Below are 17,790 nucleotides of genomic sequence, written 5' to 3'. Positions count from 1 at the left end.
TACATCTGCTGCAGAGCACAACTGCCCTTTGCAATCAAAGGCATAACTCCAAATGACAATCCAGTTAGCGATTCCAGTAAGTCAGTCACTCTTTTCCCTGCTAGTTACACCTATACTGATTCTATTCAAGCCAAAGGAGATTCTCAATTTTCTCCAAAATAACCAAGAACAGAATACAGAATGTCAAAACAGCATTGTTTGGAAGCAAGGGAACAGCCTTCTCACACACTGCTGGGAAGGGCAAAGGAAACAGCAAGGACATGGGAACAAAAACTCATTTGAAACAGTGTTATCTCTCATCAAGCCATATTAAAGAACAGAGCCAGCAAAGACCATGACCTCTTTACTCCTCTATTATTTGCACCAAAATCCGATTTTTAGAGGCAGAAAGGGCTCATTAGGTCCTTTAATCTGACAGCCTACACAGTACAGTTCGTGGAATCCCAACCAGCTCCCTCTGCTCCAACACCAATTATGTTCTGTGAACAGAGCATTTCTTCTGGAACAGCATCGGGACTTAACCTGATTTAGGATCTTCAAATCAAATAAAGGAAGATGAGAACTAAGAATTCTGTACAGTGATTTATTTTTTGTTAACAATACAACCGTTGCATATACCTCAGAAAAACAGACATGAGGATCCTCCACCCCACCAAGATCCACATGCAGCAGTTTCCAAACTTCTGAAGCATACATTACCTTCATACCTCTCTGATAAGGCTATGGATTACTCCAGAGCAAATGCAAGCAAGCAGTGGTCTCACTTCTTTCTAATTATCTTTTATAGCTCCCTAAACAAGGATCTGAGCTCCACAGGCACCACAGGTGTCAAAGCTGCAGTACTCCATGCAGCCTGCACACACACCAAGAAGGCTCACACTGTCCCCATATCAATTCCCATGGCAGTGTCCTCCCTCCCCCCCAAACAGCTGAACACAGAACAGCCACAAGTTTTCCCCATCTTCTGTTCTGTATAAGCTTTATACAGAAAACATCATCTTTCACAAACATTCACAGTGCTATAGTAATTGGTATAAAAGATGATTTCTGATAAGCCTACATTTAATTGGCCATTAAAAAAAAAAAAAAACACTGTTAAGAAAAGCAATGTGTTTTTACTTCAAAACCACCAGGAGTATAATAAGGAAACGCAGACTTGCAAGCTTCAAAAGAGACTGGGAAAATCTTAATCTTCCATCACACACACTGACTTCTGTAACAAAGAAGCAAACAGGATTTGATAACCCCAATTACTTATTAAAGGTTAGTGTGAAAGGAAGCATCTCCTAGAAAAAAAAAAAAAGCCATAAGAAACAAAATTCAGACAAATTATCCTTATAAACAGATATTACTTCAAGACACAGATGTTATTTCAAGCATTTCATGTGTTAGCTGTGTTATTTACCCAAAGTGATGTCCCATCTCCAATCAGGCAGCACAGGGGCTGTGCTAAGCAGCTGCTGGGGTCACTTTGAGTTTCTCCTGACTTCAGAGGCAGCAGGAGCTGGCTGTCAATGAAGCAGCAGTTTCCCACTGTCCCAGCCTTACCACACCTTTCCTGAATACAGAAGACAGCTCTTGAGAATTTTCAGTTGCTGCTCAGACAAGTCTGGCTGCAGAGCTGTTTTCTGCATACACTCTATCATCACACGGCTGCTCTCACAACCCTAAGTGCCTGCCTAATCCCCACAGAGCAGCCCCCAGCAATGCCTCCTTTTCCCCTTAGCTTACAGATGCCACTCACCTACAGCTGCTGATAGCTTTTCAGTAAGATAAACGGGCTGGAGCAATCTTCCTACCCTCCCCAGAGCATCTGCTGGCCCACTTCTCATCCCAGTGAGCACCATCCCAAAGTCCTGCCCTCAGCTTTCCCTGCCTGTGTGCTTACTTCCCTCCTCAATTAAAAAGAGGCACACGACAACCTGTCCTCCTGCTCTGTTCTCCCGGAGGATATATGCCATGGGGAAGGCAGGTATCCACCCTCACCTTTTGCCACAAATCCACCATTTCTCAGACCAGCAGCTCCCCTCTTCCCAGTACACACAATCTCCTGGCTCCTTCACCCTCCTCACATTCCCCACAGGACTTTCCCTGAGACTTCAGAGCTGCCAACACCACTTGGCCTGTGTGACAGCCAGATGTGAGACACGGCCTCACACACTACTCCCCACATCGTCTCACTAGGTGTCACTTCCTTCAAAGCACAGCCAGAGCACAACACTGTATTGGAGCTGCAGCAGCACCAAATGAGGATGACAGTAGCAGGACCACCTCCGTCCCTCATCCAGTAATTATGCTGATGTAGGACCAACAACCCTGAGATCACCATAAAACACATTCCTGAAAAATCCTTGGGATAGATTTGCACTCAGGTTTTAAAAAAGGAAATACAAAGGCACATTGCAGCAACTAATCCCAACTCTCTAACTTAAACTCCCTTCCCTTCATCTCGTTCCCCTCCTTTACAGTCACTCAAATGCTTGGGGAACCCATGAGATCTGCATGCCCAAGATGACCAGCAGACATGGCAGGCAGCCTTCCTTTCAGACAGAAGTCATTAAAACACCTTTCTTCTGACCTCATAACAGAGCCACCACCTACAAAAGCATTTCCAAGTGATCTTCCATCTACACCACACTCTTCTGATCCAATTCCCATGCACTAATTCCTCCTGAAATGAAAGATGCCTGAACAAGCTGTTAAATACCATCAGCCAGCAGTACTTCAGCTGCAGCACACTGAAGGGTAAACATCTGGGATAAGACCACTCTGCTTCCTACTATTCACCTCCTTCTCAAAGAAGCAGGCCTGCTGAATATGAAGCATCTTTCCATCAGCACTGCATGCACACTCAAGAAACACTGTGTGGCTTTGACTTGATCGATGATCAGTTCTTTCACTGATGATCTAAGGCAGCTGGTAGAGCTCTCAAAATTAAGCTGTGCTATAATAAAAGCTAATGAATGTATGTATAGTAAACTAAGGGGAATGGTGTTTTTTAACATGCATCAAGGAAAAAATTTGGTAGTTGCAGGAGTGAAATACAGCCTCAGTGTTAGTGCCCAACATCAGTACCCACTGCCAGGGACAGGAGCAGAACGTATGCACAGCCAAACCCTTGCAGGCCATGAACTACTCCAATTCTGTCTTAAGAAATTTTTTAAGTGCTGGAGATTGAAGGCTCTTGATAGAAGGAGTTCTGTACCACATCATTCTGTTGTCTGAAGTCCAGCCCAGCCTAAAAAGGCACACTTACCCAGAAACGCTTTAATTCTTTCACCAAGGACCTTCAGGAGAAGATCAGAAGTGACACATCCAACTGATGCACTCTGCACCCAGGCACAATGAACTGCCTGCTCAGAGGTATTACAGCTGCCAAAAGAACACATTTCTTAAATCCTCTGAATTTCTGCCCACCACAGTGAACAAAGCAATACCAAGAAATTTCCAAGTCACAGAAATTACTGTAGAAATTGCTCTTTATAAGAATCATTTTTCTAAGTTTTCCTCAGAAAGAACAGACGTTAATGCTCAACAATTCACACACATTTAGATCAAAAAGGCAGTGATGTGGAGAACACATACTTGTCCATCCCAACTCACAGCACTGGAAGAACAAAACTGCCGGGTAGCTCAGCACATGGCCTATGTGGGTGAAGGCACAAGGAGATGCTACAGGCCAGCCCTGCAAGCACTACCTAACAGCAGCTCTGCCTCAGCTCTGGTGTGCTGAGCCCATCAGTCACACATGCTTCAGCTAGCCCCCCAAAAAGCCAGCTTCCCTGCTGAGCTCTGCCTACTTCCCAGCCTTAGTTCCTCCAGCCTTCCTTCTTAGCCTTGCCCCTTTTCTCCCAGGGCTCCACACTCCCTCTGCTCCTCAGCCTCCAAGTCACCCAATTCTTCCAACATTCCAGACCTAAATTTCTTTTCCCATTCTCCTTTCAGCCAGCTTGTCCTCAGAGACTACATTAGTCTCCACTTCCACAATCATTAAAAAGCAACAGTAACAACAAACTCAAGAGTTAGCACAAGAGGAACAAATAGGGATTTCAGCCACTGGCACTATGCCAACGTGGACCACCACCAGTGTCAGGACAGAAGAAACCACTACCCCAGGTGAGACATGCTAGGAAAGAGGCTTTCAAACTCAAGGCTGGGGAGTAACAGGCCTTGCACTAAACAAACTAATCTTGTATGTGGGAAACAGTGATCTGCCACGCATACACTGCTACTTCTGCAGAGAGAAAAAGTTCTTATCCTGGTATGCTGACTAGGGTGAGCCTTCACGTCACACGTTCATCTTACTCCAGTATTCCCACACATTGATGTTCTCATCTCTGAGATGTCTGCTCTTGCTTCCCCATTCACCTGCACTGCATTTCCTACTACCCCCACCTTTAAGCAGAGGTTTTCAAAGAAGCACCGCTGCACTTTTCCTCACGTGTGCCCTCCTGCTTGGGAAAAGCACCTCTCTGATTTTCATTAAGCTTCCAGTAGACAGACGAAATCACCTGGAGACAACAGGACCTGCACAGCATGATAGCAGCAGTTCTCTTCAAGACCAGTGAGAAAGCTCAGGTTCTGACGGGGGCTGGAGCTTGTGGAGGCTTTCAAAAGCACTGGTATCTTATTCACAGCTCACAGCATTACACAGGCTTCACTTTCTAAAGACTTTTAGGGACAGATAAGGCAGAAGAGGTGGACGGTACACTACCTGAAAGGCCACCAATGCACACCTGGAAGAGAATCTCTATCCAGACGAAAGAAAAGAAAAGCAAACACTGCAATCTGTAAGAGCAGGTACTTTCTAAAGCCTGTGCATACATACAACTTTCCACACAACATCCAGAGAAGAGAAATTCCTTATGGAGGCCAAGCAGCTCAGGCATACACACCAAGCAGCACACCATGGCACCCTCCGTTCCTCAGGGCACAGCACTGCTACATTCCCTTGCATTTCTCAGCTAAATGAGCTACACAGATATCTTCTCCAGAGCCTTCTTCAATAAGCCAGAAGTACACTGCAGCACCCACCCAAGGACTTATTGTCCACTGTAATTAAGCAGACATAGGAATGTGTCCAGATATGCTGCATACCAGAGAACAGGGGTATAAGCAGTAAGGTGCAATGGGACCAACTGCATCAACTGTGAGCAAACAGGATTCTCTCCAAAACTTCAGTGTGCTTTATTCCAACGTGAAAGCCTCAGAATCATCTGTATTTATAACAGAAATACAGGAATTGCATTCTTGAAAATTAGGTTACATAAAACCTGGGGGTAGGTAAACATCAGGAAAAGCCTCTAAAATTTAGCTATAAATCATACCAAACAAGTAACATCCCTAAATGTAAGCACTGAATAAGCAAAGACCTAACTGTTAAAAGCAGGTATTTGCTACGTGTCACTGCACAGACTATAACTTACTCCACTTGCAGTAAGGCTTCCAATCAGAGCCAACATGACTGCCACCTGCTATTAGTCAAAGAGGGAGCCATGAGAATACAAGGCAAGAATCACTACCTTCCAGTGGAATACAACTGCAACAAAGAGCTGCTATAATTAGTAGTAAGAGCTCATTTCTAACGTACAATTTACGGTAACTACAGAGACATCTCAAAGGTGCAACAACAAAACACACTGAATAGAAGCAACTGGAGGTTTTCCGTTTGCTGTTAGCCAATTCTCAGCCTCTCAGGCAGGCACAAACACAGCCCAAGCAAAGTGGTAGCATCAAGGTTAACCCTGCACTGCTCCCACTTCCCAGAGGAGATGCCCACAGCCTGTATGCCATGCCTACCCTGCACTACAACAAGGACACAACAGGACAGGGTTCTACCACCTCTTTTCACATTGTCTCCCCAAGTTCTCTCAAAGAAACTATTTTTGGAGATGAAAAAGCACTACTTTCACTTAGGCAAGAAAATTCTCACACTTAAAATTCAGGACTTGATCCTACAGACTTCTTCCTCTAGCTAAGCTGCCAGCCACGCTGTTATCAAGAAATGATCTTTCTTTCTTCCATGTTCTGATAACTGGGACTCTGCTCTGGGTCGTGAATACTCAAATGCTGCTTTGTTTTAAGGTTTCATATTTGGCAACAAACACAGTACCAAATGAGGAACAACAGAGCAGTCTCGTTAAAAATGAGATCTGATCTAGGAAGTAAGTAATGAACAATTTGTAGGTGGCAGCATTCACCTGGAGAAAATAGAGCCTGCTTGTCTGCACTGTGATCCACACCTCCCCTCCTGTGCTTCGGGGTCTGGTCCCAGAGCACACAGGATACAAACAGAGGCAAATTATCCTGCAATTCTACAAGCTGGTCCCCATGCCCTGCAGGAAATCTTACTTTTCAGGCTCAAAGGAAGCTGCTGCCAAAGGAAGGCGAAGCCAGAATCACTTATCTGAAAGGGAAAGCATCCCTGCTACACACCACTGAGTCCAATGGGCTGCTGCTCCAAGAACCAATGTAGCTGCACTTACAGCCATGGACGCTGAGCTTTTTTTTTTTTTTTTTTTTTTTTTTACTAAGTGCCAGGATGAAAAAAATGCATCCATTTGCATTACTACACATCAATGCTTTTTCAGTTAAACTATTAAGGAAGAGACATCAATGTATTTGTACCATGCATTTATCATTCATATGCTCTACACTCTCCCCATAACTTGGAAATTCTTTAATAAATTTCAACAAACATCAGGACAATCACAGCATCAGATAACAAACTTGCATAGAGAAAAATATAAGGAAATGAGGCTTAACAAAGACAACTCTGCTTGTAAAGAACTAAAATCAGACAGAGGCAGGTAGATTCCACTTGCCAGTGGGACTACCAGTAGGCAATTCTTCATACTGAAGTTCAAAGCAGGAGACAAGAATGGCTTTCTAAAAGAATTTGAGGAACATCTCACAAAGAAGACAGACTGCTGGTAGGTCCTTTCAGCTGAGAAATGAAGAGGCAGGTAAAACTGGTGTTGGTGAGGACACCCTTGATAAATATTTCTTTCAGCATCAAAAGGACAGAATAATTCCACTGAGCCATTTTAGAGGCCCTGCTCCCAGCTTGCCAAAAATCAGGATGCCAGTAAATCCCACCCTGGCAACCAACCTCCAGTTCAGGTTACAGCTCCCAGGCACCAGTCCCAGCAGCAGGGAAAGCAAGGGCTCACAGTGCCTATGGAACACCGGGGAGCCTGATCACATACACACCTAACAGGCCTCTCCTCCATAAAGGCATTTCCATAGGGGCACTCAGCACAGCATGAACAGTCTCTGTAAATCTCTGTGGGGATTCTAAGGACCCAAGCCAGCACACATTTTAAAATATTCATGCTTTTTCCAAAGTGATAGCAGTTTCACATACTGCTCTACCAGAGAGACAAAGGACTGCAGTGGGCTTTCCCTGTAGCCATGGATAATCCTGTTATTCTATGATGTATTTTATAAACATACACTACTTATAAACTACTCCAAAGCATTACAGGAACAATCCTAAAACCAAATACATGTCTTACTCTCACCCATTCCTCTTTAAGAGTTTTCCAGTCCCTCATCTCACATCCAGCCTAAATTTACTCTGGCCCGTCCATACCCATCTGTTCTTGTGCTGACCTTGCCCTTTAGCTCCAACCGTTCGCCCCCACCCCACGTCCACCCCTCTGATGTGTATTTATAGACAGCCATCACACTCCCTCTCAGCCTTCACTCCACAAGCTAAGCAAGCCCTCAGCCTCCTCAGGCCAGCCATGCTCTGCAGCCCCCTGAGCACTGCACTGGCCCTTCCCTGCACCTGTTCCGGCCCAGATTCCTCCCCCGAGCACACAGCCAGCACCGCACAGCACATTCCACAACAGGGCCCAATAAGACCCAGCACAATAGCATTAGTGCACCCTTATCACCAAGGGACTAAATCCCCAATAATCTGCCTTTTCCACACAGGCATCAGCTGTGACCCTCAGGCTGCAGCCAGCTAATATACCCCCTGGCTTCCCAGGGGACAGCAAATCATGCCAGACCTCTGAAAAAGCCCCAGTGACAAGCACCACAGCACTGCAGCTGACACACTACACTAGCATTAAAGGAATAGCTTTGTCCTCTCAATTTAGTAACAGTGATGGTGGCGAGACCCCGGGAGGGCTGGCTCTGTCTGCCCTCACAACCCAGCACCCCAAAGCTAAGGGCAGGTCAGCACACAGCCTGAATGGCAGCTGCTGCAGTGCACATCCCAGCACTAACACCCAAAGTGAAAAGGGACTGCAGCAGAAACCAGAAGAGGGGGCTCACATCCACAAGCCAGATGGATTTACAAGTGAGAGCACTCAATGACCACCCAGAGTGAGCCCCAGAGAGAAGAGACAGGAAACAACACAGACCTTTGGACTGACCCTACCCAAATTTGTGCCATTACAAGAACAAATTCCTCTATTTATTTCAACATGGGGGCTCTTCACGCTCCCTAGGGATTTCTGTGGCTTCTCACTATTTATATTCCATTTCATAACATGTTGGTGAGTAACTGAAAGATCCTCTTGTCTGCACCACTTGGGATCACAGGCTTATCTGTTCTTGCTTTACAGGAGCACAAACACACCACATAAACCAGTCAGAAAAACATTACCACCCCACTGTCCAGTTCCTGCCATTCCAGGTGCTAGAGGACAATCCAGAGCCACTGCTACCTAGGAAGAGGGGATGATGAATCCATAGGAAAGTTCTCAGTGCTGATTTGCTACAGCTGCCACACAGAGCAGTGAGGGTTAAAAAAGCAGCCACAGATACTGCACATACACAGAGGAAAAACAGCCCTTCAGCTGGCCTGGGAGCTGCAGGGAAATAACTTCAATGCCTACAGGAAAATGGATATCCTGGAGCCAAGCCTCTGCTCTTTCCTAGGTTTCAGGCAGGATAACCCACCTATTAGCAGCTTGCCAACACCAGCATCTTAAAATCAGGGCCATATTCTGCAAATACAGGTGAAGCCCATTGATTTTTTTTTAGCCCTTGCTAAGATAGCTTTTCTCCCCACACAAGAGTTGGAGTCAGACTTCATTTCTGCAATATGAATGCATACATTCAGGTACAGATCTCAAAACCACTCTTGGTGGCCCATTTTCTCACGTCTGTTGTACGTCAGAATAATTCTAGTTCATCTTCCTTCCTATTAGGAGTTACCTCTCCACAGTAAAGAGGTTTTCTGGAGAGAAACCATTAAATAAATGCAGCTCTCACTGATGTTCACATACCCCTCAGCATCCCCAAACTCACCAGCTAACAGCTGTTTGGAAACCCTTTAACTCTTTCCTTCTTCCCCAGATGCCAAAGACTCCTTTCTCTGTGCATTAAGTATTCAACAAAGCCCACCTACCAAATTACCACCTTAGTCCATAACCACGCTTGAGAATTGCTTCCTTCAATCAGGACTTTTTCCACTGAATTTCTTCTAAAATAAACATGGTATAGAGAACAAATGTATGCCTACAGTGAACAACCATTCATCAGCTTAAGTAACTCTAATGGATGCCACTTTAAACTAAGCCTGCACCATCTGTTCTACCCCTCAATTAGAGAAGCCAAAAACATTACTCAATACAGAGTTTAAGAAAGCCAGCTAATTTATGTAAGTTTTCCTTCTCCTCAGCTCGGCGAAGCACGCTCTTGTAACATCTGATATGCAGACACAGATGAGAAAGGAAGGCTGCCTTCTCTAACATGATTATGAGTTCTGTCAGGGGAAATAAGTTTCCCTGCAATACTTCACCACGTGCTTCATCTTGTTATCTCTGTAAGTAACGAAAACCTTCAGGAGGCAGAGGGATCAAATCAGGAGTCCCACACACAGCCAGAGCAGGGCACAGCTCATATCCTGACAGACTTGTCTATGCGCCGGGTTCACCTGGGAGACCTCTGAGAGAAAACACCTTCAGCCACCGCCCAGGCTCTGTGACCATAGCCAGCTCCTCATGTCTCTTACAGGCCAACCTGCTGGGTACAGAGCATGACTCAGACCAAGCTGATCTGGAGCAAAGGGATTGTCCTATGCAAGGGTAAGAGGATCCTCCCCCTGGCAAGTGCACTGAGTACAGCAGCACCAAAATGATGATTACTTGATTAGAATAAAAAGCAACAAATCTCATAAAGTTCTTTACCTATTTTCACTTCAAACTACCCTCTCCTGCCATTTTTTTTACTGCCAAACACCCTCAGCCCACTTCCAGAAGCACAAACACCACTTTAAGATCCTAGATGCATTCCTCTGCATCCCACCACAAAACATCACTGGTTCATCAGTCTGGACACAGAGGAAGTCACACTGGCCACAAATGCATTTATCAGGAGATCCTGTACCTACTTGACAAGAGTATACAAGAGTATACGCTGCTGCAAGCAGCTCAAAGTAAGGTGGTCTATCAATGACTTCTGCTGATTTCAGCATCCTCCCCTTGCTATAGAGTTGGGAAGATAAGACAATACACCAAAGCCCCTAGTATCACCACAAGTCCCACAGCACATGCCTCAGTGCAGGCTTTAGTTATTCTCAAGTGAAAGAGAAGATGGTATTGTCTCCTGTCTAATGCTTCACAAAATACTGTCAGGTTAAATAAAAACAGCCTACAAAAACACCAACGTCTCAAACTGTCAGCGATGGTCATGATTTACACAGCTCAAACCAATGACAAAGACAACTCGAGCCCCCCTGTAAAGGCACAGCAGCAGCTGAAGCTCCCTTTAGTGCAAACTGAGCTGAACTGTGCCAGAGATGTCACATTTCACAGCAGCCTGGAGGAAAGTTACCAGGAATATAAATACAGGCACTAAAACAAAAAAGGGATTGGCACATTGAGATGAAACATCAGCTGGATATTAAAAAAGTATCACTTAACTCCAGGTAGTCTGCTTGTCCCACTTAAAAGCTTCACATACTCGATTACATCCATTTACTGAGAAAACAGTCTCCAGAAACTTGAGAGAAGTCCATGTTATGCTTACTAAAACTTAGTGAATGAAACCAAATGCCACCTATAGAACATGAGTGGAATCACTCCAGTACAGAAGTACCACTGTTTTGCTCCTGGATAATGAACACTGCCATGGACATGGTGGGCTGTAGTTCAACTGAGAAAAGAAAAAACACAATCTAAGTGTGACGCCAAAAGTGCAAAGTACTGCACAGTTCTGCAGTTCACATCAGTTCATAAAGTCTAAGCAAATGGCACATTACACAATGTCAAGTTTACTCTGTTTGTGTTGGCAAGAGCAGTTTCCACCAAGAAACATGGAAAGAAAGGCAGGTAGCGAGAAAAAGGGGAATGAAAGCTCTCAGGAAATTGCACAGACAACTTTTGTTAATGACAGCAGATTTCTTCGCGTGCTCAGCCAGAATGGATCCACTGGCTTTGGGTTTTTGGGTTCTGTATACCAAACAGCTTTGAACACAGTAATTTGTTGACAAACAAGAAAAGCAGACATGCAGCCCCACAGAACAAGTTGGCCAAGATGCATCATCCTCACAGCTACCTTTCAATCAAAATTTCTATTAAAAAGCTTAAATGAATCTGAGGATGTTCTGCTCCAAAGCACTCACAACCCACACAGTCAGTCTTTCCCTCACTTCTATGTGCAAGAGCTCCAGTATAACTCTTGTTAATGAGCTTCACCATCAAGTCTGTAGGAGGTTTTACTCCCAGATTTTTCTGGACTTACCAGAAAATACCAAAACCTCTTCCCTGTAACAACAGCCTAAATATCCTACCAGCCTTGTCAGCATGCCTGGGAAATGACCAGGACACAACTTTTCCAAAGCACAGCTGCAAACCCCTCCTCAGTGAGGAAACTGCAGACAAGGGATCAGAAGCAGCATGACAGGGATAACAAGGCAGCTGAGTTCTAAATCCCACTGCTCACCCACTACTGTGGATGCAAGGTTGTTCAATTCAAGAGAACACGCTCATTACCTTTCCTGAGCTAACTGCAGTAGATCCAGGAGTACTTAAATTATCTCCAAAAAACATTTAGCAAGCATTAAGGACAGTATGAAAAAGCAAAAAAAAAAAAACAAAGGCTGTATATATGTGTGTGTATATATATATATATATAAAAACCAGGTGTATATATATGTAGATACACACACACACACACTTGCTTTTCGACATTTTTATTTGGCAAGAAATCATCCACACTGTCAATTAATGGGATGATCAAAGCATCCCACAGACAAACAAGATATACAAAGAAATCAGGATATCACAGAGTACAAACACCCAAAATAAATCTGGTTTGCTGAAGTGTAACTGCCATGAATCCTTAATATCATATCAGCAATCAGCTCCCCAGAAATGGGACCAGGATGGTTGACTCAGTGCAGTGATCAGCTTTCAGAACAGCATATTAAGTACAGAACAGCATATTAAGAAGTACACAACTTCCACATGGATCAAGCACCACTTGGAATTCAATTACAACTAAAATCTTCATTGTAATTTGACAAGTCTTACCTTATAATTGCTGGAATTCACCCAAGAGGTGGCCAGTCCATCAACCATTTTATCCAGCATCGTCTGATCATGTTCCAGATCAGCTGACTTCTGTTTATCTGAGAAGTAATCTATCAATTCCTGACCAACCTGAAGTCTCTTCCCAACATCCTTCTGCAGCACCTGCGCTAAGCAGTACTCCATACTGGGCTCCATAGTGTCTCAGAAACACAGCACTAACAAAAAAGCTAGAGGGCAGACAGTCCAAAAAACCCCTCTATGAATGTACGCAGGAGGTCACTTCTTTGTTCAGTGAAGGTTACTGAGGGCCTGGGTTTCAAAGATGCAATTCTGAGAATGGCAACAATGCAGCATGTGTGTGTGAACAGCAGCTGGCAGGATATTAAAAGTCCAATTTAAATAACTAGTGATAGATGAAGCAATGAGCAGTGCTGTACTGTTGGGTCTGCAATAATTCTCAATTCAGCAGTCCATTCTGAAAGAAAAAGAACAGTATTATAGGTTAAATTAAGTACAGAGGGAAAAAAAAAGATTGAAAGCATGTCACAAAATGGGTTATTCACATACAGCTGCAAAGCTGTGATAAGCTGGATATGAGCATTGTTCTATTTTAAGGAATCAGACAAGGTAGGTCAAGACAAAAACCTCTGGTTATTCTTCACCACAACAGTTAGCTAGCAGATCCCCAGCAGCAGCTTTAGTGACAGTCAGCAAACCTGGGCCTTAAGTAAGAATTAATAATATTCTTCCAAATACCACCACCACCATTCATCCACAAAAGAAGAGACAAAACCCTTATGCAGGCCATCGGGAAAACACATCTGTTTTAAGGAGTGAAAGCAGGAAGGCATCTGGATCCTGTTTGTACCACAGGCCACCAGCAGTCAGTGCCACCAGCTGCCTGCAGGATTCAGCCCTAATGCTGGGCTCCAGGAACCTAAAGCAAGCAGTTTTCAAATACCCGATGCTCAAGCTTCTTCCAGGCTGAATCCTGAGGCACCAAAGCACAGACCTAGGAAAAAGCAGTCTGCTGCAATAGCATAAGCAGGACTTAGCCAGCAGGGCCTGTGGCTTCCTGAGAACCACAGCCACGGAGAAGAAAGGCCAGGACAAATTTTGCTGCCATTCACAGGCACAGCATCTTTTTTAAAAAGAAAGTAGTTGCACATCTCAATTTGGCTATGCTCCCCAACATCTGAAGTTCTCTTCTCCATAGACTGCATTATAAGCTTTTTTTCTTTAGGGTTTTTCCCAACCTGCAGCCAAACCATCCCATCCAGGCACAGACCTCCCAGCTGTCCTCCACCAGCCCACGGTTCCCATTGCATCCATGCTGCTTATGAAGCACTTCCTCTTCCAAGTTAGCACTTTTAGTTAGAAGAGGATAAAAACCCTGTATACCTTTTTGTTTCCAGCCTAATAATAGCCAGAGCTTGACGTCTGCTCTGCTTTCTGTACCACAACAAGGAAAGCAAGCCAAGCTCAGTATGAGGCAAGAGGCTGTGAAGCAGACACCTGGTTCAATACACTACTGGAGGGAAGCAGGAGGCACACGTTCACTAATTGGAAGCACTGGGGCTGCAATTCCAAATACCTTCCATTTGAGCAAACAAGGCCTTCGCTGAAGCTAATAAAAAGCAAAGCAGGTCTGAAAGCAGATGAGATGCTCACAGAATCCCTTGTCTGGAAGTAAAAGCACAATTGTACAGCACGCTGTATCAGATCATTATCTCACCTCCATCCTCCCCAGCCACATTTGCACACTGCTGCATCCCACAAATGCCACTCACAGCTCCAGAGGCAACAACCGAGTTTGGGATCTAGAGCCTGCAGCTCTACTGTGGCTGCCCACACCAGCTGCACCACTACTCACCAGGCAGGAAGAGCCCCGAGAGTACGGATTCCCCCTGCCCAGCCCTGCAGCTCAAATCCCCACTGGCTGACAGTGATCCAAACTGGTTCTGTACAGCCAGGGACATACCTGAGCCAACTGCCTGGCAAGCCCTGCCATCAACCAGAAGGGTTGCTTCATGCCCTTAGACTGAAATCCCTTCTCACCAGCAAAACCTGACCCTCTGGAGCAGCAAGGAAGCATCAGCTGCGTCTGCACAGCACCTGGGGCTTTGTCAGTGCCATGGGAAACGACCAGAATACAACTTTCTGCTTGCTCCTGAGCTGTCCAGAGAGCATATCAAAGTCTTATTGTTTCATAAAACCTATTTATCTACCTATTAAGTAGGAAATACAATCATGTCTTCTATTACTAGCTTCTCTGTCAGACCATAGCTAAGACCTCGACCTCCAGTTCTGAAATTGTCAACAATGGCTCAATCAGCACTCAAAGTCAAAGCAACCCTTATTTTTTCCTTTCTAAATGAGACCCTGGTTCCAAACTAGCAGAAAGCCATACCTCTCCTTACTACTGGAGCTGCAGTTTGTCCATTGTGTCAGCTCAGCACCAACTGAAATACTCTGATCTCTCCCATCCTTACAGAACGCAACAAATTTCTGGCAGCCAACTGCAAACAAGAAGTGATAGTTTTAAACTGATCTTGACAAAAAATTAAAAGAAAAACCACTCCCCAAAATGGCACAGGGGAAGAACTGGGCCACTTCAATCACAAAAGCACAGAAGTCTTCCACTGAGTCTCCTCATCTGTGCCTCTGAATACCGGCCCATCCCTGCCCTTCAGCATGGGCTGGCCCTGCTGCTCCTTGCTCAAGGCACTCCTTACACCAGAGGGTCCTTCACATCCCGCACTGCCTGTCTGAAACATCCCAAGCCAGCTGTGTGACCTGCTTCTGGATTCCACGAGCTGCCCACTTTCAACAGGAGACCTCTGTTAAAATTAGGTCGGTGTGGCGAGGAAAGCCCCCTAACTGCTCTTAACATGGAACCTGCTTACACCTGAAAATTAATTCAGAATCCAGGAGGGTGTGAATGACTGACTTACCACAGAATAGCCATCTCTGATTAACTTCACACCAACAAGTCCCAGCACATCCAACAAGCCATTAGGTGCCCACAGGGCCGTGAGAAAGAAACAGCCAAACTTTCAAGCCTTTCTTCTATGTGGTTTTCATTTAAGAGTATGTAAGTCTGTGCCTACAAGCAGAGAGCAATCTCTTAAGTGAACTAATTTAAGCAAATTTCAATAAGAGCTCCTAATTTTTTTTTAAGACATTTGAAGGAAAACATGGGACCAAGATTACAGTGCATTACAGAAGAACAGATGGATGCTATGGACTCAAGGGCTGTACACTACAGAAGACCCACTGCACACAATGGCACCGCCTCATCACATGCAGGAGAAAAGAGCCACAGACACCTTTAAACCCTGAGGCAAAGCTGAGCAGTAAGCCAAAAGGAAAGGCTGGTGGCTGCCTAGCATCTACAAGCCAACAGGTGTTCAATTTGCACCTTTAAAAAAAAGCTTTTCTATACATGAGGAAGCCTGCTAATTACACCCCTTTCCTCACAAGAGCAAAAAGTACCTCATGAGAAAATCAAGACCCAAACTCCAAAATATGAACTTCCCAGGCAGCAGAGAATGCGGCAGCTGCATCTCAACACACCTGAAATTGATCTGGCAGATACTCCACACATAACAAACTCTGGGAAACACAAACTCACAATCTCAGCCCCAGGAGGCCACTTCTTTTCCTGCAGAATCTCATCACCACTGGTTGTGGGCAGCCATTGTTACAGGACACAACCGTTTCAGACTAACATTTGAAGTACCACCTCTTCCCCTGAAGCAGGGTCACACAGGCTTGGAAACCAACAACTCAGTGGCACAGATCACGTGCATGGATGTTTCAGAAGAGCTGTGAACGCAGGCTCTGGAGCACAGTCCTCCAGCTATGCTTGCAGCTTCTAACAAGACTGACAATGTCAGTATGGAGGTTAAATAATGAGAGGTGGGAAGGGAGAATATCCCAACCACCCCAGCTCTGCCACTGCAAAAATACAGCTCCTTCTTTCACTACCAAGCCATGAAAACTATGCGCTTAACCAAAGCCCCTGCCAGCAACACCTACATTTTCCATCAAGAGCTATCCAGCAGAAAGCCATTAGAGAGGCTTAAGTGTAATGCCAGCTTGGAGCTCTCCTCAGTTAAAGGAGAAAGCTGACAGCCTGAACAGTAGTATCAAAGCTAAGTAACTTCAGGCTATCACCATAACTTCACCAAAGCTGCCACAACTCACAGCAAAGCAATTGGAATAAGTCAATTCAAAGAGTAAAAAGGAAATACTCGTTACCCAAGATGCACCCACTTTCATGCCATCGCATAAGCCAAAGTCTTTCCAGTGCATAGCAGAATCCCACTCACTCCAGACCAACTCCCCTGCTCTTACCACCATGCTGAGCTGGCACCTTCCAATTATATGGGCACCTTCACACACTGACACCAGCGCAGGTCACAAGCTCCCACTGAGCCCCCAACACAGCTACCCAGGAGCTCACAGCCAGCAACGCTCCCTTGTCCTCACAGGTCTTCCCAGCCCTTCCTGAAGGTTCCCCTGCCTGCTTCCAGCTGTAAGCTGGTCTTCTCAGCAACTCCCAAACCAGACAGCCCTTTCTGCTGCAATGTTTTGTACGTGGTGGGGTGTAGCAGAGCAGCTGTATGAGTAACACAGCAACACAGGAGTGCCAACCAAGCTCCTTCACAGGTCTCGGGACATAACTGCATGCAAGATTCAGCTTAAATTTGGTTCAAGGTACGAGACAGACAGTCTTGAACCTTGACTTTCCACAACAAAGAGCAACTCCTCCCAATCTCCACCCCAGTCAAATGCAGCAACTCTTCAGGTAGCTTTTATCAGCTTCAGCAGCTGAGCACTGCAGGAGGGCTGTGCCTGGTCTCAGCAGCCAGAGCCCTGGGCATGTTGCATGCAGAGGCACCTGGAAACCATGCCCTGCAAAGCCCAGACAGGGCCCATCAGCATGGCAGCTCAAAACCCAGGCTCTGCAGGAAGGGAGGTCCTCTTCAGCCTTCCATCTCCTCTTTCTCCTTATGGTCCTCTCCACATGCTGCCCAGGGGGCTTTGATATCAGCCCTCACAAAGCAGGACACTCATTAAGCACCCAAGTGGACCTGCTCCTCCCTAGATATGCAAAAAGCAGCAGTTTGCAGGAGACGCCCACCCAGCACTTGGCATGGAGGGGCTCTCCCTTCTCTTCACCTGCCTCCATATGTAGCAGATAATGTTTATTTGGTGCCCGGGGGTATTTCACAATCACTGACTGCTTTAAATCAGTAATTAGTGCTGCCTTGTACTTAAACCTCCCCCT

General features: G+C 45.4%; 1 protein-coding gene across 12 annotated transcripts in view; it reads right to left on the bottom strand.

The window, feature by feature from the left end:
- Positions 1 to 17,790, bottom strand: part of CLASP1 (cytoplasmic linker associated protein 1) — a 154,792-nt gene that overhangs the window by 132,300 nt on the left and 4,702 nt on the right. For all 12 annotated transcript variants that reach the window (XM_052674502.1, XM_052674503.1, XM_052674505.1 and 9 more), the window contains exon 2: positions 12,495 to 12,969. In XM_052674502.1, the coding sequence (XP_052530462.1) occupies positions 12,495 to 12,689 (195 nt within the window). In that variant the 5' untranslated portion in view covers positions 12,690 to 12,969. The remainder of the gene's footprint in view (positions 1 to 12,494; positions 12,970 to 17,790) is intronic.

Source organism: Tympanuchus pallidicinctus, unplaced genomic scaffold, assembly GCF_026119805.1.
Source record: "Tympanuchus pallidicinctus isolate F22 unplaced genomic scaffold, pur_lepc_1.0 scaffold15, whole genome shotgun sequence".
Lineage (NCBI taxonomy): Eukaryota > Metazoa > Chordata > Aves > Galliformes > Phasianidae > Tympanuchus > Tympanuchus pallidicinctus.
This window is presented reverse-complemented; position numbering and strand designations above follow the sequence as displayed.